We start from the raw sequence: 23,519 nt of genomic DNA, 5'->3' as shown, positions 1-23,519 counted from the left end.
ATCATCTCAGTTCCCAAGAAGGATACATTTCGAGCCAGCCACAGCCGGGCTTCAAGGACACTTGCTGGAGGCAGCGAGGAAAGAGAAAGTAAATACTTGCAAGATAACCTACTGCCTTAACATCAATAAGAAACTTCTCATGCCCTCAGAGGACCAGTACATAACAAAGAATGCATTCATGGCAGATATGCAGACAGGCATATATGACACAGTCATTTCAAGTCTTTACTATTTTCTGCCAGTAATGTGGTGTCGACTGAAAGCCAATACTGCTGTCAAAACAGCTATACATCAGCTATTTCATTACAGGAAAACACATTGCTGCTCTTTCTGTCTTCTGTCTTTAAAGAGTCAGGGTCCTTTTAATGTAGGTACAGAGAAAATCTTGTCTGCTATGACAAAAGTAAGTAGTTATATCTATTCAGTTACAGACAGTTACCTGGAAGATCAGGATGTAGATTAAAAGATGCAAGGGGAAATATGAAAAACAGCATGTATTGTTTGACAAATATTTCTTAAGTTAAATGGTTACAAAGGTGCAGGAACACTATGTTCAATCAAAGATAAATTCACATAACAATAAGAAAAATTCTAACAAATCATTACTAGAGATGGGCATGAACCAGGAAAATGGCAGTTCATGGCGGTTTGTGGTTCATCACGTTGCACGAACCACGCACCAACATGAAATTGCCTAGTTCGCGAACTGGTTCATTTGGTTCATGCTTCATCACTTCCAGAGGCTGTAGAACGGCCCCCTTGGCAGTCAGAGAGGCCAAACTCACAGGGAGTCTTTGGCAGGGTCTCCTCCAGCCACCCTCTGAGTGGGCAAAGATTGGATTTTGGATGTCTGAGCTATAGACCCCCCAAAGCGGGTGCCCCAGGAAAGTTCCATTAGATATAATGGGGGCCATGAATGCCAATTGACTTGCATTGGCTCCATTGAAATACATTGCAGCAGCAAAAAGTTGCAATGAAAATGTGTGATGGAGTTAGAGAATCTTCCTCTGAAAATGGAATGACGGCCCCCAGAGTGGAATGACAGTCTCTGGAACCAGCTAAACTGCCCTGGGAATGGGGACAGAAATACTCTTTGAGGGGACAGTCAAGGAGATGTTCTTGGGGAGACAGGAATATTATTTTAAAGGACAGGAGGACAGAGACAATCTGTGAGAGGAGGTTAATCTTGGGGGGAAGGCGTAGATGTTATATGAAGAGGCAGGAATATTCTTGTACAGGTGATCCATGAGGGGAGGTTAATCCTGGAGTGGGGGGGAAGGATACCTTGGGGGAACAGAAATCTTCCCAATGGAGTGGGCGAGGAAGCCTGGAGGTCACAAAGGAAAAGCCTTTTAATCTGGAAACAAACCTTGGGTAGAAGTTGCCACAACCGCCAGAATCCATCTCCCCAACAGGGTGTCTGTGATGAAAGCCTTCCACCAGGAGAATCCATCTCTGCAACTCATGGAGAACGAGGTTAAAATTCCCCTTGTGTGTGTGTGTGGGGGGGGGTGCATTTGCACTTGGCAAGGAAGTTAACCTTGGCTCGGCCAAGGCTTAGCCCCTGAGGCTGGCAGAGACACAGAGACTGGGGTGGGGTCAGAGCCCAGCTCTGAACAACCAAGTCCTTCTGTTGGGGGAGGAGGCAGAAAGAGACAAAGGAGAAGCCCATCCCCTCAAGATGAGAGTGGCAACTGCCAGAATCCCTCTCTCCAACAGGGTGGCTGAGTGGGAAGCCTTCCGCCAGCAGAATCCATCTCCACAACAGGAGGTTAAAATTCCCCTTGTGGGGGGCTGCATTTGAACCTGGCAAGACTGTAAGTCCTCACAGGAACCCACTCGCTCTGGCCCCTGAGGTTGGCAGTGGCACAGAGACTGGTGTGGGGTTGGAGCCTGGCGTTAGATGAAGAATGTTAAAATTCCCCTTGTGTGTGTGTGTGTGTGGGGGGTGCATTTGCACCTAGCAAGGACTGTCAGTCCTCACAGGAACCCAATAGGCTTGGCCCCTGAGCAATTCTTCCAATCCAACTCTCACAGCGATTAAGTGGAGCGCAAGTGAACAAGGAGGAATACACGTGAGTCTGTTCACATGCCGTTCAAGTGTCACTCGTCACTTGTAGCTTGGCCCTACGTGACCAGTGTGATGTCTGAAGGTGGGCTGGCTGGAAGGGCACTGAGCTCCTGATGGAATAACAGCTGTCCTTCATGTTATCTTTGCGGGACTCCTGCTTCTTTAAGTCATAGACAAGGTCCATCTGTGGCAAGGAAATATATCTGAGAGATCTGAGTGGGATTTGAATGTTTTGAGTGTAAACTAAATTAAGGGGAATTGATATGAGGGATTTGATTTCAGTAGCTCAGAATCAACCTCTGCCTTTTACTCAGTTTGTGACCTTGGCCTTGCTTCCATCTAGTGCAGCATCCTCTGGGATCTTCACACACTGGGCATGAATGCAGCAACGTTTGCCATCATCTGTCCCCAACGCCTGCCGGTAACTAGAGAGATTTTATTTAGTGAAGGAATGATTAATCAGCTAGAAAAGTTACGGCTGGTTAAATCTGGGGGAAAGTATTGTGTGAATGAGGTTGGGTCTTCCATGCTTTGAAGCACTGCTGCTGCAGCATGCACGCACACTTACACAAACACACACATAAAACTTCAGTATAATAGCCACAAAAGTCACTTTATTTGTTTCAGCTGCAGTCTTGTACTGAAAATTTTAGGATGGTTTTTGACCAAATCAGGTGCTTGTTAATAAACACATACCGCGTTCATCATGTTGGCAGTATATAGCTTGTCTCCAACAGTGCAGGTCAATATAAAGTTTTAATTAAAGAATCCAACACGTTGACGTTTTTGTCCCTGCTTGTTGACTTTGCAACTCTTAATGTCCCTTTTGTAATCAGCAGCTGCTTCCAGGGAGCAGGATTTAAAGAAAGCATATACAAAAATATTACGAATGCAGTAATAAGGAAAAAGTTTTGCTAAACTGAGATGGCATTTTCATTATAAGTGGCATAGCTTGGCCAGCGGTTGTTGCTTCTCCATTCACCTCCAGAAACAGATTTCATCAATATACTTCCTTTTGTCTCTTCATGTACAACTGGAACAGATTAAATATATACTTAATCAACAGCCATGATTCAGAGGAGTATGTAGTGTTTTTAAACTCTTTCCTGAACTTGGTAACAAATCCAAAGGCACATCCATTCTATCCTGGGGAAGGGAGAATCATGCAGGGCCTCATTGCCAGCTTCTTGGAGGAAGGGCAGGATAACCTTGCATTGTGTGTGTTATGTGCTGTCAAGTCGCCTCTGACCTATGGAGACTATGGCATTAGACTGACAACCAGCTGTAGTTAGAAAACAACAAAGAGACATCCTAACAAGATCAGTCTCCCTCCCCTTCCTTCAGACTCCTTAAGGATACATGGTATTTCTCATCCCTGCTGTTTTGACCCCCCAAAACTTATTCAATATTTGGTTTATTTTTTTAATTTTAAAATGCTTTTACCCTACCTTTATCCCACAAAGCAGGACTCAAGGGGCCAAGCTACACATGACGAATGACACTTGAACGGCAAGTGGATTGAGTGGAGGGCAAGTGAACAGGGAGAAATACACTTGCTGTTCAAGTGTCATTCGTCATGTGTAGCTTGGCCCAAGGTTGCTTACAATATTACAGTTCAACGACTTCCGGTTTGGGATTCATGGAGGTCTAACGCAGCTCCATTTGCGGAGCTGACCGGACTGCCGTTTTAACCGGCCGGAGGGGTGAAAATAACCCGCGGCCGACTGCTCTCAGGCGGGGAGCAGGCAAAGAACGCTCAAGACCCTAGGGTGAGCTAGATCTCGGACGAGGGGGGGCTCTACGCAAGGAGTCTCCCCCCGGTCCTTGAGGTCCCACCTTGCGACGGGTCGGCTATAATCTCTGCGGCAGTTTTGGGGCCAATTCAGCTGGCATAAGACCTACATACCCAAGCTTCGATCGGGGAGGGAAGTCGAGAGGAGAATTTAAGATCGAAACAGCGATTACAACCCGAGAAAGTTGAAGAGAAGGTAAAGATCGCTATCTCTTGAAACGGGACAGATTGATAAAAACAGAGAGGAAAGAAAGTAGATTTTTAAACTGCAACAGACTAGTGAAAAAGAGGTGAAGATTCGGCAGGAGTTGTATTTTAAAAGAGACTAAATTTAAAGAAGTTATTGCAAAAATCGGACTATTGTTTTGAATACCTGTGGTTTTGGAGCTGTGGGAAAAAGACACCATCGCGAGACCTGCTGTGGGAAGACGGGAGACAGGAAGTGCGTAACAACAATAGAGTGGCTGGAGGGAAGCGGCCCTTGCCGACGGACAGGAAGTAGGGAATCGCTATTTTTGAAAGGGGAAGGGTCGCGGCTTCAGCGGAAGAGGAAGTAGGCCATCTTGGATTACAATAACATAGAGAAACCATAGAGAAAAGACGCCCGACATTTTGGATACAAAAAAAAAAAATTAATTTTGGCAAAGATTGGGACATTTGAAAAAAAGGAAAACGTTTAAATATACGCCACGGAGCTAAGGAAGAGAGCAGATTCGTGGGAGCGAGCTAAAGCAAGCCCCACGATGTCGAAAAAAGAGTGGCAATCGGCAATAGAAAATTTGGACAAAAAACTTATAGATATGATGAAAGAACTTAAGGACACGAAACTGGAGCTTATTAAAGAGGTCAAAGAAGTCACACAGACAGTAAAGTCGGAGCTGTCAGAAGTGAAAAAAGGCGTGGAAACGATTAGTAGTGAATTACAAGGAACGCAGCAGAGAGTTAAAACAGTAGAAGACGCGATGGAGAATTTAATAGACACGCAACAAACAGAGATGAGACTGGTGAAGGGGAGGATGTCAGTTGCAGAAACTAAACACATGGAGAAGCAGCTTCGTTTTCGTGGTCTGCCAGAAGTGGAAGGGAAGTCAGCGCAAGAACAGATGACTGAGGTGTTGGCTGATTACCTGGGGAAGGAGGAGGAGGAAATTGTGGCTATCCTAGATGTGGCGTACCGTGTGAACTCGAGAATTGCAACCCAGAGGAAACTACCAAGGGATGTGATTGTGCAGTTTACAACTAGAAACATGAAAGAGGATTGTGACAAAACAATTTCAAGATCCATTGGAGATTGATGGCAAGACGATTATCATAATGAAGGAACTGCCCAGATCAGTGTTACTGGACAGGAAAAAATATAGAGTGCTAATTCAGACTTTGAAGGACATGAATATCAGATATAGATGGGAGTTACCGGAAGGAGTGTCCTTTGAGTTTGGAGGGGCAAAAAAACGTATCAGATCTGAGCGGGAGATGGAGAGATTTATCAAGGACAATGAAAAAGACTTACCAACAAAACCATGAATATGGAGTGTAAAGTATTATCTTGGAATGTAAATGGACTAAACTCACCGAATAAGAGGAAAAATATTTTTCATTGGCTACTAAAACAAAAATGTGATATTGTTTGTTTGCAGGAGACCCATATTAGAAAACAGGATGTAAAATATTTAAAATCTGGAAAATTGGGCAAAGAATTTGTAGCGGCCTCTAACAAGAAAAAAAGAGGAGTGGTGTTGTACATAAAAGAGGAGCTGCAGCCAAAATTTGTTATGAGAGATGTGGAAGCTAGATTTGTAGCGGTGGAATGTAATTGGAATTTAAAGAGAGTGTTGGTAGTCAGACTTTATGCACCTAACGGTGCAAAGAGACGCTGAAAAAGCGTTTGACAATTTAAACTGGGATTTTTTGTTTGCCACTATGGAAAAGCTACAAGTGGGAGAAAGATTCATCAGAGCAATTAAAGAAATATATAGAGACCAGACTGCAGCAATTGTAGTGAATGATGAACTGACCAAGAAATTGACGATCAGTAAAGGAACAAGACAAGGTTGCCCGTTATCTCCATTGTTGTTCATTTTAGTATTGGAGATTCTGATGATACAAATACGACAAGACGAGGAAATACGAGGAATAAAAATAAAGGACTATTCATACAAGGTTAGAGCATTTGCAGATGACATAATGTTAATTGTGGAAGATCCATTGGAGAACATGCCAAAAGTGATAGACAAGATTAAGGAGTTTGGTGACTTGGCAGGTTTCTTCATTAACAAAAAGAAGTCAAAGATACTATGTAAAAACATGACTAAGCAGAAACAACAATTGTTAATGGAAACAACGGACTGTGAAGTAACTAGTAAGGTGAAATATTTGGGAGTTGAGCTGACTGCAAAAAATATAGATTTGTTTAAGAATAATTATGAAAAATTATGGACTCAGAGAGAGACTTGATCAAATGGAATAGACTGAATTTGTCATGGTTGGGCAGGATTGCAGCAGTTAAGATGAATGTGTTACCAAGAGTAATGTTTTTGCTACAGACAATACCAATCATCAGAGACTCTAAACAATTTGAAAAATGGCAGAGGAAAATATCAGAATTTGTTTGGGCAGGCAAGAAGCCTCGAGTGAAAGTAAAAGTTCTACAAGATGCAAAGGAAAGAGGCGGAATGCAACTGCCCAACCTGAGACTTTACCATGATGCAATCTGCCTAGTTTGGTTAAAAGAGTGGATGACATTAAAGAATAAGAAACTATTAGCCCTAGAGGGATATAAAAAATTTTTTGGATGGCACGCATACCTATGGCATGACAAAGTAAAGGTCAACCCGATGTTCCTGCATCATTTTGTAAGGAGAAGTTTATATACAATCTGGAAGAAGTACAGAACTTATCTACAAGAAGGAACCCCCTTGTGGGTGGTTCCATACGAGGTGATAGATCCGAGAGCTGTTGATAATGAACAACAATGTTTAACGTACAAAGAAATAACTAAAATTGAAGTATCTAAACTTAGAATAAAGACGCAAGAGGAACTATCACCTAACTATGATTGGTTCCAGTATAGACAGATTAGAGACTTATATAATTCGGACTCTGCAAAAGGGGGCATATGAACAGAGAACTCGGAACTAGAGCAGACCCTTCTTAAAGAAGACAAGAAAAGAATATCCAAGGTATACCAAGTATTGTTGAAATGGTATACTGAGGATGAGATAGTTAAAACACAGATGGTGAAATGGGCTATAAATTTCAATAAAGAAATAACAATGGAGGCATGGGAATACTTGTGGAAAACTACAATGAAGACAACGACATGTATTAATATTAAAGAGAACATTTTCAAAATGATCTATCGTTGGTACATGACACCAAAGAAGATTGCGCTAGGGAATTCGAATACTTCTAATAAATGCTGGAAATGTAAGAAACATGAGGGCTCCCTCTATCATATGTGGTGGTCGTGCGAGGTAGCTAGGCAGTTCTGGGGAGAAATAATAAGAGAAATGAGTGAAATTTTACAGTTTCAAATAAATAAGAACCCAGAACTCCTGCTGCTTAACTTGGGAATGGAGGGAATTCCAGCCCATCATAGGACGTTGATTTTCTATATGACTGCAGCAGCTAGACTTTTGTATGCGCAGAAATGGAAAGTACAAGAAGTGCCAACTATTGAAGATTGGATCTACAAATTGCTGTATATGGCCGAAATGGACAAGATGACAAGAAAACTGAGAGATCTGGACTCAGGGCAGTTTAACACAGACTGGGAGAAGCTGAAACAATATCTGGAGAAGAAGTGGGAGGTGGGAGGAAAACTGTGGCAGTTTGAGAACTACTGAACTATAATAAAAGTATAAAAGAGAGGGGTGACTTTACCGGGGGAGGAAGAGAAATGTGAATTTATAAGCAGTTAGACTAATTGATTGAGATATATATAGATATGTTTAGGTTAATTGATAGAACATTGAGAGAGAAAAATTAATGATAAGGTTTAAACATGAGGATTGAGTAATTAATAATATTTTCTTTCTTTGATAAGATTTATATACACCAAACTGAATGTATAGAAGAGTTAAATTGACTGATTATGCGAGGAGTTATATAGAATTACCATAAAAAGATGAAATGAGTAATGTATAGAGAACAAATCAAATTGTTTGATTTAAATGTGGGAAATTTTTATGGTTTATGATATATAGTTTTATATAGAAATATTCAAAACTGGAAAATGGGATAAATTGTTTATCTAAAGACGTATAGTTTGGTTTGGGTGTATAATAAGTAAAGGAGTTAAAGATGTACTGCTTAATATAATGGAGAATGTATATCTGTTTTAGACAGAGGAATTTAATAGAAGAAAGGGAAAAGGGACAGAGGGTGGGAAAGCTGTTGGAAGTCAACAAAAGGGGGGGAAAGGGAGGGGGTTAGAAACGAAAAATTAGGGGAAAATTGATTGTAATGTAAAAATAATAATGTTCTAACCCAATAAAAAAATTTTCAAAAAAAAAAAAATATTACAGTTCAATAAATAGCATTTAAAATCTCATGTGACACAGATCAAGGAGGACAGGTCATCATAGTCCTTTTCCCCAGTCAAAAGATCTTCCCGAGCCCTCAGGCATCTATCTCGTTCTCATCTTGCCCTTTTCCCAGAGAGCCACTGTGGTGTAGTAGAGTTGGATTAGGATATGGGAGAGCCTGGTTCACATCCTCACTCTGCCATGGCAACTTTCTGGGTGACACTGGGCCAGTTGCTCACTCTTGAGAGCCAGTTTGGTGTAGTGGTTAAGGGCGTGGGACTCTAATCTGGAGAGCTGGGTTTGATTCCCCACTCCTCCACTTGAAGCCAGCTGGGTGACCTTGGGTCAGTCACAGCTTCTAGGAGCTCTCTCAGCCCCACCCACCTCACAGGGTGTTTGTTGTTGTGGGGATAATAATAACATATGTTGGCTGCTTCCACACACGTTGGATAATACACTTTCAATGCTCTTTAGTGATCATTTGGAACTGGGTTTTCATGTGTGAAACACAAAATCCACTTTTAAAGGATAACTAAAGTGCATTGAAAGTGCATTATTCAACGTGTGTGGAAACGGCTTTTGTAAACCACTCTGAGTGGGCATTAAGTTGTCCTGAAGGGCAGTATATAAATCAAATGTTGTTGTTGTTGTTGTTGTTATTCAACCTAACCTCCTTCATACGATTGTCATGAGGACGAAATGCAGGAGAGGAAAACAATGTACTCAGCTTTGGGTCCTCATTGGGGGAAAATGAAATAAATGAATACATTCCAAGGAACTCGGGGCAGCTTACATCAATTTCTCTCCTCCCTTTTATTCTCCTAAAACTCCCATGAACAAGTGAGGCTGGGAGACAGTGACTGGCTCCGAAGGGGGATTTGAATGTAGGTTGCCCTAGTCCTAGTCTGGCATGCTAACCTCTATATGATGGTACTCCTCTTCCTTGTGTGAGTTTCCTTGCATCAATTGCTTCCAATAAAGTGTATGCAGTTTTCAACTTTGAGAGTTTCTAATAATACAGCATCCCGCATTATCTCTCCCTCTCATCTGAGTAGTAACTTTGCACTGCAAAGAAGAGGTTCCTTGTTGCCAGCTCAACTAGCAACCAGCATTTGGGAGCCCTGTACAAACATTAGGTTTCTTTGACTTACTCCTGATGGTCATGGTGTTGTTCAGGAATTTGTCTGATAATTTCGTAAACTGTACCATGAAAATCCTGACAATGAACATCAGAGCCAGTACCTGACTGACTAGAGACCTAAAAGAAGGAAATAAAAGTTTTCTCTGAGAAAGAAATGGGCAAACTGGAATAGCAGGGTAAAACATATTACAAACTAGTTTTCACCCTACACATTGCAAAGGGGGGTGGTGGCAGTAGTTTCACTTTAGAGCAAGCTCAGTTCTGCTTGATGTAGGTTAAAGGCTTTACATGTTTTCAGTGTGAATTGCAGCCTGGATCTAGGAAGTGGCTATGACGCTGAGGACGAAAAAAGAAGCAAACAGGAAAACAAAAGCCAGATGTTGCTAAAATGCCTACTTTCTTTATTAATCAGCATGCGTGGTTTCTGTTTTTGGGCATTTTAAAAGTTTGCTTTGTGTCTGTTTCATAATATATAGATTGTTATTGCTATTAGTTATACGAAGATAGAAGGAAATAGCTGTAATTTGATTAAAATTAAATATCTGTAATTATATATCTGTACAAACACCTACCCTAGAAATTCCTGTAGGGTCTGGAAATGCAACAAATTCATATATTCCAAAATCATCTAGTGCATTTTCATGTCCTAAAATATATATATTTATACAAAGAAAAAATATTAGTTATAAACAACAGGGTTCCACTAAACTTCAGTCTCACTGAAATACTTGCTATTTCTGTGTACCTAAGTGTGCATGTGTGTATGTTGTATATGAAGAGTCTTGAGAAGAGAAAAAATTCAAGAGGTACAGAAGATAACTATAACATGGAAACACTGCAGGAGAGATATAGAAATTCTATGAATTTGTTCATTTCAAACAGTTGCATACATTTTTAACTCTTTTTGTAAAATACCTGAGGTAGATCACAACAAATCATTATTTGTGTGCCAATAAATCAGCATTATATATTGTGTGTGCACAATACATGTAAATGATGTATACTGTATTTATAAATACTTGCAAGGAACTGAATAACTGGCACAAATATGAATATTATTAAAAGTAATGAAATAGTGAATGTCTAAAACAGAAAAGATCCAGCATAAAAGGTAAAACAAATTTAGGCAACAGCCGAGAGTAAAAGAAATCTCTAAAAGTCTAAAAGCAGAAAAGAAAAATCTAAAAGATACCAGCAGCATTAAAAGCCAACAATGAAATCAAAGCTGAAATTACGTGAGAGAGAGAAAGGCAGCACATCTTCAGATGTTTGAGTTTTGGCTCTGCAGCTACACATAATGGGAGTACAATGTCACTGATACACACAGGGCCAAGCTACAAGTGACGAATGACACAGTCAGGTTCCCTCAAGTTTTGATGGGAAATGTAGGTGTCCTGGTCTTAAAGCTTGGCTCTCCAACTGCTGTCCAATGGACTTTTCAACTGTCACTCGTCCAACATTCCGCCAAGCTGCCTACATTTCCCATCAAAACTTGAGGGAACCTGACAAGTGTCCAACCTGTGTCATTCGTCACTTGTAGTTTGGCCCACAGTCTCCATTTTGTGTGAACAGGAGCAATGTGTGTGGTTTCCATGAGCATACATGTTGCGGTGGAAATAAAATAAAGATCAATGGTGGGATCGAAACAAACTGGAAGTTTATAAACTATAGCTAAGGGACTCCATGCAGGGCACCCTGTTGCTTGAGTGCCAGCTACATGAACAACAAGTGAAATAAGTTCCAGAGGACAGTCTCTTAAACAGTAAAGTGAAACTTGTAACATAACAACCCTGCCCAAGGGTGTGAAAGTTGTGTCCAGGCAGAACAGGAAAGAAACATCTCTACTTGAGCAGGCAGGCTGAACTGGTTTGGACTGGTTTTAGTTTAGTTCAAGGCTTCCCCCTCTTTTCGTTTTGTGACCTTTTAACCTTTCAGTGCTTTTGAAATGGCCACTACATTATATGTGAATGGGAACACTGGATTATCAAAACTGTTAAGTTCACAGAAAATAATGCATGGTCTCTTTTCACATAAAATGGTGACATGTATCAGCACGATCACAGGTAGCATGGCCTCCCTGTAAAATTGAGTTACTCAGGAGGGCTTTTACCCAGATTATAGGGCTGTGTCGTGGCTCGTAAGAAGTAGGTCAGAGAGATGCCTTGGCAAGGACAAGGACTGAATGCTTTGCTATTGGGTACGATCTGCTGATGTAGATATGCACCTACTAGGGAGTTTCCACATCGCTAAACATGCCTTCTAGTTATGCTTTGTTTCAGAAATATTTCATTTCTGTGCTTGACTTTATGCTTGCTTTCAAATTTCTGCTTCTATACCCTACTATATCTCTTTCCCTGAATGTCCTGTTGTTCATTATTGTACTTTATGTGAGGGGAACTCACCAGTGTCCCAATGTAGGGAGACCCCAATTGAGAACCTGGACTGTCCAATAGACCAAGGCAGTAATGTTGGCAAATAAGAAAGTTTATTGGAGCAACAAACTCAAATAAACTGATGCACCGCAGATAATTCTGGCAAAATGCATGCCATGCAAAGCAAAAGCCAACTTTTATATTCTCTTACAAACAAATCATCAAAAAGATTGTTTAGATTACTATAGCACTTTCACAGAAAATAAACAGATTTTACTCAGTAAATTCTAAAAGATTGGCAGGTCATACAGCCCTTAGAGGATGACACTTAGCACATTTCTGGCACCCCTTGTTATCTTTTGGCATGGCAAGAGGGGTACATTCGTGAGACAATAAGGGGAGAGCTAGAGAACCAGAGTCATAACAATTGGAGACTCTCAATAGGTCTCGGTATAAATGAGTTTATACCTATTTCATGCCATATTCCATATTACCTGAAATGGTTTGTGCTTTTCTGTAATCAGTTTCAGGCCTAAAAACATAAAAGAAAAATCCAGACATTTAACATGTGTGGTCCAGATTAAAAGGAAGACGATGGGGTTAGTAAGGAAATAATTATTTAGTTTTTTCTACCTGCTCTGCAGTTTCTTCTGTATAACTGAAAATAAAAGACAAAGAAATGTCAATTCCTCTTCTTTTTGTTAAAAAAACCATGAATGTGTGAATTCATGTTAACATACCTTTATGAGGCTGAAATCTGTTCCATAATATTAGAAGGGCCATTGATACAATCAAAAATAAAGAAATTCCAGTTATTATTGCTAGAGGTGACAAATATTTTCCTTTTTGGGTCATCTTCGCAGGTCCTGTGTCAGGAAAGGATAATGTTGATGTTTGGTCTGTGGAACAAAACTAACCACACCGCATAATGCAGAGTACCGTATGTCACACATAAGGGTTCTTTGGAATGGGAACAAGGCCACTAGTTAGTGTGAATAAATACCCCTAGAACTGCTGCCGCTGCTTCAGTCTGCACTCTTCCAGCTGAAAACACTTCCCACTTAAGGTTTAAATGGAAACTTTTAACTTCTCAAATGCATTATTCCTGTGTCTGACTTAATTTGCATTACAGACAGGCACAGAAAAGTATTTAATTACTGAACTTGGTCTGGCCACAGAGTGGGTCAATGATGTCTGCAACAATAGGAGGAACCAAAATGTTCCATGAATTGGTACATGAATGGAAGCAGTTCTAGAAACACCAATGATAACTGAAATCTGGTACTCAATCATTTGGGGGGTCTGGCTGTTGTAAAAATTGCAGTGTTAAGTAAAGGTTGTTGGTGCACATAGCAGTCACCTGTCTCATTTTACCATCTTTGCAGCAGCAAATATTAGTCTTCTTCCCTTTCTATTGCTTTCATTCAAGCAAAGGATTATGGGAATAGCCATTCATGTACTGAACCTGAACAAAACTGGGTATAACAAAGCAAGCAATGTGAAAGGAATGATTAACTATAGACAGAAAAGTAATACTACAGCTTGATCCTAAGCAGACTTGGACATTAGGTGCATCTAACTTTGCATAAGATCAGGCTGGTAGTGTCAGCCCGCTTGCGGGGAGGGCGGGATATAAATATGAAATAGTAAAGAAATAAATAATAAATAATGCAGGTAAATAGGGGTATGCTTGTGTCAATTGTAATGAAATACATACTTTACCTTCCTTGGTAATGTAATTTTGCTGGATCTATGTGGAATTTTTCTACACTGGGATTTAAACTGGGAATGCAAATATCCTGTTTCCATTTTACCTGGTGAAAATCACCTTGTGTTCCTATATGATCAGGAATCAGGATATTTACTAGAAGTCTGTGATTCTTTGTTTTTGATATGTTTCACCCTCATAACTAGATACTATTTTTAAAAAGTTAACTGGTCTTTATGTCTCCCGAGTCATTCAATTCACAGTGGCTGCATATGACCACCAGAGGGCACCCTCAGCACATTTTTCTCAGTACTTTCGCTTGGCGTACAAGCTCTTAGCTGCCCGAAGTACAAGAAAATAGGGAGCAGGTACGACAAGATGCTTGTGGAGCATTTTATTCTACCGCTCTGCTCAGGTAATTGCAGAGCCTTCCTCTATCACAAGGAGTTTTTCAGGTATTTATTTAATTTAAAAAGAATGTTTATATCCCTGTCTTTTATTTAAACTGTTTTTGTATGCATGAAATCTAAAAGCAAAATCACACAATCCCATCAAATCTCCCAAAGAGATGGTACCTGAGCTCATCCAAGGAAGCTTCGTAGGATTTGCCTACAGTCATGGAAGTGTGTTTGGTGGGGCCCATTAAGGCATTCTTGGCAGCCGTCACTAAACAGAAGACTGATATTCCTAGCAATACTGATAGGGTTGTCCCCCTTGCTCTTACCCAGATGATCTCTTATTTTTTAAAATAAAAGTACTACATATGCCTTTGTTTAATATTCATTCACTGTCTCGGTGCATCATCTCTTTTTTAAACATTGTAAAAATGTTTGGGAGAGAGAGGTACAGTGACATGACAACCATCAGCCAGCGAATGCTGTGTATAGCGAGGTCAGCGGCTAGATGTACTAAAGTATAAATCCATCAGACCGATTTCTATATCCAACAGAATGAAATATTACAAAGAGTGGCTTATTCAAAACAAGATCCATTAAAAAAAGTCAGTTCATTTTGGATTCTTTGGATGGGATCTTGTTTTGAATAAATTTCGTTAGTCTTTAGTTGCCGCTTCCCTTCTGTTTTATTCTGCAGCTACTGACTACCCATCTGGAATTATCATAGATGAGAAAACGATTCTGTTTGTTTTAAATCTTGTGATTATACTACATTTCCAACTAGGTATTTATTTATTATTAACATATTTATATCCTGCCTTTACTTGTGGCTTGATTCGTACTGCAATTCTAGACTGGTTGTCACTGGTAGTTTTGCTAATATGATATTTGTATTGTGACATCAGCATCGCGAGATATTGGCACAGCGTGGTAAGTAGCTCCTGCTGCCTCCCCTCTGATCGGCTGATCCTATTAGCTATCCCACCAATGTCACCTTGTGCCACATCGGGGTTAAAGTGGGCTGAGGCAAACTGGTCCCATGGCCCTCAAGGTCAACATGAACCCCACTTCTCTAAACTAGAGAACAAGCAGCCATGGGAATGACCTTTTACTTGTCAATATTTCCTGTATTTATGACTGACTATCTTTGCAATTAAGGCCCTGCAAGATAAGGAACTATGAATTGTTGCTTCCTTTTGCAAACACACTAATATTGCCATCATAGAAACCAATACCATAATTAGTCATAGTTTGTAAGGCCAGGAATTCACAGATGGCCTGTGCTTCATGAATTTTTTAAAAAAATTATTTTATCTGAAACCCTTTTTGCTGCAAAAGAGTGGATTTTGAAAAAAAAAATCTGAATTCATATGAAATAATAATGAAACAGCGTCGGCATATCTAAGTGTGAATGCACCCATGAACAAAAATATGATTTGCATTTTGTAGGAAAGGGAAGAAGAATAGATTAAAAAAATAATTCTAACTCAACCTCCCAATACTAAATTTTTATTTGTCAACTACTCCAGAGTTGAACACATTGGAGCTTTCCAAAGAGGCTGTCAAACACAGGCTTTGTTTGAGGCAATTGTCTTTTAGGATTTGTTGTTGAGGGCCACCCACTAGGAGACAGTTTAATATGCTCTAGGGTTGCCATCCCCCCTTACCTGAAAAGCAGGGGATGGTGTGTCAGTAGGCAGGCACTTGCTCTGGATGTCCCAGTGGCATAACTTCTGCTTGAAAACCCCTTACATGCTGGGTCTGAGGGCCAAGCTACACATGACGAATGACACTTGAACAGCAAGTGTATTTCTCCCTGTTCACTTGCCCTCCACTCAATCTACTTGCCGTTCAAGTGTCATTCGTCATGTGTAGCTTGGCCCTCAGTGTGGCCAAAATTGGCCTTGCCGAGACACTATAACTTCTGACTCTTTAGCTTCCAATTTTCAACTGGAAGTGAATCGTTGAGTCCTCTGGAGTGTGTGCATGCACCATTTCGCTGTGTTCAGTAGTGGCTCCCTGCTATCACCCCACTCCTTCTCCCACTGCCAGCCAGGTGAGCAGGGCTGGGGCGGGGGGAAGGTAGGGGCGGGAGCTCCCCTGCCCCCTCCAGTGGGCTGGCATTTAGTGCCCGTACTGTGGATTGATATATGTTGTTTCTAATATACAGCAGGCCCATGGTTGTCATGTGACGATGGATTCCTGAGCTGCACTAGAGGTGAGCTTGGATGCAGCCAACTTTCTGCTGGTAAAAAGGGAAGGAATCATCCATTCTGACCACTCCACAGGGCTATGTTGAAAATCATGGTATCTGCATGTACAAAAGACTGGTGGTGGTGGTGGGGACATAGTATGGAGGGGAAGGCCGAGACTGTGTGAAAAAGCTGTCTGGATCCAACCCATGGCTATTAATGCTCAAATTCCCCCAATGATCAAAATCCTGGAGTTGCAATACTATATCTGAGTCCAGTTAAGCTGCCTCAGCTGGGTATCCATCAGGCAGCTGTAGAACGCTAAATGGTATACCAACAGAAACCCTGTTCTGCCCCAAGGGATCAGCAAACCCACCAGCACCCCATTCAATAAAGGAAGCGCACTGAACAGTGTACCACGTGAGAGAGAGAGAGAGAGAGACTCATTAGGGAATGCAGTAATACCGTTTGCCATCAGTTGTGTTGACCTTGGGATTGAGCATCAAGTTGGACTCCTACCTTATGTTATTGTATTAAACTTCATGTCAAACCTGCAGACTTCATATGTACGGGTCAGTAAAGCAGGAAATGACTATCACTTAGATCTTGGATAAGGGAGCTGGCCTAGCATGAGTTACAGAGACCTGGCTGGGTGTGTCTAGTTAGGGTAGAATCCCTTTTCTTGTCCAGCCAGGTATCTGTAACACTATTCAGGTTAGTCTCTTTATTCCAGATTAAATTCTGATGATAACCCTCCCCCAATGACCACCCAGAAGTATCCACTACAGGACTAGTTTGAAGTTAGAACAATGATTGTAATAAAGTGAGATAATTCGGAAATTACTGGAAACATATTCTGAAAAGCTTGAAGACACTTCTGTCCAATTATATATCTTGCAGACTTCACTATTTTTTCAGGTTTCAAGGTAAACTTTTAGTTTTTTATTAATGTTCTTTGCAGTCCTGTTCCTTAGAGGGGAAAATTTAATATTGACTTCTAATGCAACACAAAGGCTTGGCTTGTGTTTTTCCTTCACTGGCATCAAAGTATTTTTTTCCTTAAATTGTACTTGTTTCCCTGTAAAATTGTAATGCATTTTTCTTCCATTGTCCCTGAAAGCTCAGAACTTTCATCTTCAGTGATTACATTAAATCCCTATATACAACAGACGGCAGCTATCCATGTTTATCTTAAGTATAACTTCAGTTTTGTTTTGCTTCAGTGGACTAACATGACTGCCCCACTGGAATCATCTCTTTGTGTCATGCAAATCAAACAAGCTGGTGAAATATCTGGTAATGAACAAGTTGATATCTTAATTTACATTAATGGAATGGCTAAAGGATCTGAAAAACTTCCTATTTCATACCAACAAGAAAAATATATTATCCTCCTATTATCAGATATTTTTATGAATAGTAACTAGAAGAACAAGCGAAGTCTGGAGTTTTGCTCTCTGTGCTGTACTTTTTGGACATATTAAGCATTTATTGAGGAAAAATAATTTCTGACAAAATCAGAACAATTCTTCCTAGGGTTGCCAGATCCAGGTTTGAAAATCCTGGAGATCTGAGGCGTGGAGCCTGGAGAGCATGGGGTTTGGGGAGGGGAGAGACCTCAGGAGGGTATAATAGCAGAGTATAATGTAAGGATCCCAGATTCCCCCAGTGGGGATGGGGTATCTCCTGCTCCCACCAGCCGCCCCCCAGCGCCATTCACCTGGCCAGTGTGTGTGCGTGTGTGTGTGGGGGAAGCAGGAGAACAGGCCTCCTGGGGTGGCGTGATGACTGGTGGTGGCGTGATGATGTCAATTCCTGGAAGTGATGTAATCATGCCACACCAGGAGCACGTGTGCAAAGACATCCAAAAAAGTGAGTTTTGGATCTCCCCCTTCCAGTGGAAGGGTAAGGGGACGTGGCACCCCTAGTATAATGCCATAGATTCCACCCTCTAAGGCAGCCTTTTTTTCTAGGGCAATTGAGATCAGTTATAATTCTGGAAGATCTCCAGCCCTCACCTGGAGGCTGGCAAACCTAATTCTTCCCTAACTATAATCCTGTGCTAATACCTTATAAATAGTGAGAAAAGATAGGAAAGGAAAGAAAATAAACTTAGTATTTATTTTGTATTTAAGAACACTTGTTGATATTTACTTATAGCCTGATCTTCCTTGATTTGGAGGCACCTACAGCAATGTTAGTATCCAAGACTGAAATTTTAAAAACATGGACAAAGATTTGGGGGTCCATCTTTGCTCACTCCAGGGCCATTTCCAGATGGCTTACCATCTGCCGCTCCATGCCGCAACGTCGCAGCTCGTGCCGGGGAAAACGCGAAATATCGTGTTTTCTCGCGCAAGTTTTGCTCAACGCGATATTTCATGTTTGCCCCAGGACGAGCCGCGTGATATTTCGCGTTCGCCCCAGGACGAGCCGCGACATTGCGGCATGGAGCGGCAGAAGGTAAGCCGTCTGGAAACGGCCCAGTTTAGCTATTTCATTTACCACAGAATTACCTAACATAGCACTGACCCGTCCCAGAAATAGCACATTTTCCTTCTTGGAGTGCCAGCAATTCCGTTCTGGATTCTAGATGCACGAACCATCTCTTTTGCATTTCTTTAATGCATCATTTCTCCTCGAGTTCTTTCTGGAGCTTCCTGTTGGACACTCTGTCACGTCTTCACACGTTACAATTCCCAAGACTCTTTGAAGTGAGGAAATGTCTTTTAAATTAGTTTAAGCCTGCTATATATCTGTCTCGGATATGAAAGCTGGGTTTACTGACACTGGATTTAAGTGGGAATTTTATATGGTTACAGTACTAGACTAAGCCTGTGGAAATGTAAGTTCAAATTAGCCAGCCATAAAATTCATGGGGTGACCTTGTGTCAGTCATAGCCTGTCAGCTTACTCTACCTCACAAAGTTGTTCTGAGGATAGAATGGGTGTCAGGAAAACCACATGCTACCCTGAACTCCTTAGGATAGTTCATACAACCTTTGCAACCTGAGCTCTACACATCCATTCTTACCTATAGGTATAATTACCACAAAGATGCCAGTTTCATCCCGTTTCCCAGTCATGTAATTGTATGCACTGCACCTGTACTCTTCGGCTTTCTCTGTCACCTTTTCAGAAGCAACTTCCAGATATCTTCCATGTGTAATAACATGTGTGGAGTTCTCTGCTTTCCGGATCCATGAATAAATATTTGGTGGATTGGAATCTGCTGAGCAATAAAACTGGACTGCTTCACCTTTATCAAATGTAAACACTTTCCCGATTTTCTGACCTTTGTCAGAATTTACTGTAAGACCATAGGGTCCATCTGTATAAATATGGAGATAAAGGTGAAAAATAAAATAAAATCAACTAAATAACATGCTTCATCTCAAATTATTATCAAACTTTACTTTCACCTACTGGTAATCATTTCTTGAATGTATATAATATTGGCTTTAAGCTGTCTGTCTAGTCTTCATTCTCTTTGGAAATATGCGAGATATAGGAATGACAAATATGTAGTAGGATTGTGGGTGAAGGACGTAAGAGGCACTCTCACTCTTTTTCCGGGAATTTCTCAAGGCACTGAATGTTCAGCAGTGATATAATAATTAATAATATTTATAATGTAATAATAAATATAGAAAGTCAAGAGATTAGCACCTCAGTATTTTGTCTGCACAGCTAGAAGACATACAGTAGTGTTAATTTAAGTTCAAAAATACAAATTATCAGGGGCTACAGTAAAGAGTTGGATGATAACCTTTTTCCTTGATGCCATTTTTCTGAAAGAAATCCCCCCTCCTACAAGCTGCTATGAGACCAATGTACTGGGAAAAAAGACAGAAACAGGTATCTGTATTTTCCCTCTACTTATTCAAACAGCACATGGAGAGATTATGTTAAAAAAATCGTAAGGGAATGGGTTAACACTTCTTCCTCAGTATTTCAGGCCTGATCCAAAAGAGACTGCAGATCCCTGACCTCTCAGGTAGCTTCATGTCAGGTGGTGTAGGAACACCACATGCAACCTTGAACTGCTTAGGATAGTTTATACAACCTTAGTGAGCTACATCATCCCCCTTTCCTTGATGTTATATCTGAGAAAACACATAAACGTTAGGCTGAAATCTTAAAAACACCTTTGAGTAAGTTCCATTGTATAAAATGGGATTTACTTACATGCTTAGGATTACACAGTGATTTGCCTAGGAATTTCACCTGCATACAAAGGTTTGTGCCATCTACGCCCAGTATAAGAAACATTTTGTCCTCTGCCATCTACTTCCCTGAAGGGTAGGAGGTACTGTAGACACCTTACAGGGGACTGAGGACTATAGTGATTGTAATACTTGAATACGTAGAGCAGGGAATGAAGCAAGCAGTCAATGTTAGTCTCAATGCAGCATCAGTCCCCCTCCCCCTGTTGCAACAGCACACCCATGCAGCTCCCCAAGACTGCTTCTTGACAGCCAGTTGGCAAAACTTAGATCGGAGTCAGATCCAAACTCCGGCCGTCGTCACACGGGCTTTTATTTAGCGCTAAAATGGCGCTATTTCCCAGCAAACACCCACCTTATTCCAACACTGTAGCGATTTTCTCTCTTCTGCTTTGTGCTTGATAGTCGCGCTATTTTGTGCCTCAGTGTGAATGCCTCACATCGATGTATTTCGCCTCGCAACGTCCTATGCCCTCCCTTCAATCCCAGAATCCATTTCTTCCTGCGACTCCCCTTTTTTTATTTTATTATGTCCTTATAACACCATAACGACATAACACAATGCAAACTTTCTGCTGAAGTAAAAATGATTCAATCGCCATGGCAGAGTCTTCAGCGATGGGGATCACGTCAGACAGGGAGTTTTCTGCGGGCAAAGGGCTATTTATATAATTTCAAAGTTGGAGAAACAAAAGGGTCGTAATATTTTGCTCTAACGGAATGTTTCTATGCTGTTATTCCATTATAGCAGAATTAAACGCCAGAATAATAAAAAAAAGGGGGGGAGCTGCTTCTGCGCGGTTAGAGAGAACAGAACAGAGTGCTTCGGTGTCGACAGCTGGTGGCGCGAAGAGCCGTTAGGTGACCCAAAGAAACGTTACTGTGCCGATAACAGGTAGGACGCTATATGCTGTAAATTTAACGGAAGAGATGCCCGTGTGATGACGGCCTCCGTTCTCTCACCTAGCTTGCTTTCGCCCCCACTATGCTAAGAAGTTCAAGAAACATCAAGCTTATTCTCAGTGCGCGTTAAGCAAATGTCATTAGCTATGAAGAGGAAGGTGCACCAAAGCCTAGCAAGAGGGTTGTTTCATTTTGCACATGGTTTTCTACAGATGGGCGAAACTCTTCTGTTTACATAGCAAGGTAAATTGCATAAGATTTCTGTTTACAGAAAAAAGATCTGTAAATTAGTTTTGGAGTAGCTCTAGGTAAATAGAGATTATAGTACTTGCAGCTGGATACTTATTTACTGAACAGTCACACAGTAGAATAGAACCGCGAGACACACACTCAGTCATCCAAGTGTGCCTCACTCCGGGCTACTCTCTTCACACAGCCAGAATCGATGTGGCCATGTATCAAAGCAACCAGGACCTGAGAATCTCCGGATGTGGGCTTGAGACTTTGCCAAATTAGCACAGAAGGGAAAAGGAGTGCACAGTGCTGCCTCCTGTAATTAATATTCATGATGTCCCAAGCTTGCCAGATCTTGTCAGATCTCAGAAGCTAAGCAGGGTTGGCCCTCATTAGTACTTGGATGGGAGACCACTAAGGAAGCCCAGGCAGAGGCAGGCAGTGGCAAACCATCTCTGTCCATTGCTTGCCTTGTAAACCCTATGGAGTCACCATAAGTCAGCTACAACTCGATGGCACTTAAATCACCATGAAACCCCTGGATTGGCCAAACTTGGGGTAAATACTACTGGCATTCTTGAGTAACTGACAGAGCAGTTCCTTCTGCTGGCTGTATTTCAACTGCCAGAGGCTCCAGCGACTAACCCCAGAGACCTTATTTCTGGTTTAGATTTGAACATAACCACCCATGGCCCTGACCTGGCTCTATGTGGTGGTAGATTTGCACATGGACTACCCATGATGCCTTGCTAACTTTAATGTGATGGCATTATCACTCATTGAGCTTGCCTAGAAATGAGCTATACGTGTACATTCTTCAGCACACGTTATTGTTTGCTAACAGTCTTGTATGCATCTCATGTGCAAAGGACCATAATGTCAGGGTCTTGGCATCCCCTGCCATACTTCAGGGGCTTGACAACCCCTGACTTGGGCCAAGGACTGGACTCTAATGGACATTGTGCTCTTATGTTAGAGACAGCTGTGGCTGTCTCCTGTGAAAGCATACAGAGGAGGGCCCCCCTCCTGAGCTCATCTGCCTGTCTCCTGGGAAGAAGAACCATTGTCATGGACACATAACCTTGGAACTCCTGAACTTTCTAAAACATCCTCTTTGCTCTCATCCTTAGTTGCTTTGCTTTGCTTTTGTTTACATATTCACCGTAGCTATTGCAGGATGGGAAGTGGGAACCAAGACTAGGCTGGCAGCAAAGGGGAATGGGAACTTGGATGTACTTAGAATTCAATTTAGACTTGAGGCTTGGGGCAGAACTTCATTCCCAGCAATGAACCTGTAGTGGATTGCTGAACTAGTAGATTATCAATAAAGCTTTAACTCGTGCAGTTCTGGACTCATGTAGTGAAGTCATTGAGGTCTACCTGGTAGAATCTTACACATAAGAGACATTCTTTGTTTGGTCATCTTCAGTAGAAGCACATTTACTGTTGTATTGTCGAAGGCTTTCATGGCCGGAGAACGATGGTTGTTGTGGGTTTTTCGGGCTGTATTGCCGTGGTCTTGGCATTGTAGTTCCTGACGTTTCGCCAGCAGCTGTGGCTGGCATCTTCAGAGGTGTAGCACCAAAAGACAGAGATCTCTCAGTGTCACAGTGACACTGACACTGAGAGATCTCTGTGATCTCTGAGTGACTGTGACACTGAGAGATCTCTGTCTTTTGGTGCTACACCTCTGAAGATGCCAGCCACAGCTGCTGGCGAAACATCAGGAACTACAATGCCAAGACCACGGCAATACAGCCCGGAAAACCCACAACAACCAACATTTACTGTTCATTGCAGAGGCCTATTATGGTTTGAATGATATATAGAAATCACGCCAGCATTCTGGCAGTTTAGCGCTATGCTGGTATGTGTGAATTCAGCCCTTGTGATATTTTGAAGTATGATATTATACTGCTTGTGAGTGATTACACTTTATCATACATATTCTTCTCATTT

The 23,519-nt window shown here is 41.4% G+C and overlaps 1 protein-coding gene across 2 annotated transcripts in view; it reads right to left on the bottom strand.

Annotated features, from left to right (window-relative positions):
* Positions 1-2,663: 2,663 nt before the first annotated feature.
* Positions 2,664-23,519, bottom strand: part of HEPACAM2 (HEPACAM family member 2) — a 45,266-nt gene continuing 24,410 nt past the window's right edge. The window contains exons 4-10 of one of the 2 annotated variants that reach the window (XM_054991568.1): positions 19,232-19,528; positions 12,643-12,768; positions 12,536-12,560; positions 12,397-12,434; positions 10,103-10,176; positions 9,541-9,647; positions 2,664-3,104 (exon numbers count right to left, since the gene is read on the bottom strand). In XM_054991568.1, the coding sequence (XP_054847543.1) occupies positions 3,095-3,104; positions 9,541-9,647; positions 10,103-10,176; positions 12,397-12,434; positions 12,536-12,560; positions 12,643-12,768; positions 19,232-19,528 (677 nt within the window). In that variant the 3' untranslated portion in view covers positions 2,664-3,094. Of the gene's footprint in view, positions 3,105-9,536; positions 9,648-10,102; positions 10,177-12,396; positions 12,435-12,535; positions 12,561-12,642; positions 12,769-19,231; positions 19,529-23,519 lie in introns of those variants that run through there. The other variant, XM_054991569.1, reaches the window with a different exon arrangement.

The sequence above is a fragment of the Eublepharis macularius genome, chromosome 11 (genome assembly GCF_028583425.1).
Source record: "Eublepharis macularius isolate TG4126 chromosome 11, MPM_Emac_v1.0, whole genome shotgun sequence".
In the NCBI taxonomy this organism is placed as follows: Eukaryota; Metazoa; Chordata; class Lepidosauria; order Squamata; family Eublepharidae; genus Eublepharis; species Eublepharis macularius.
Note: the sequence above shows the minus strand (reverse complement) of the source record. Positions and strands in the feature narration are given on the sequence as shown.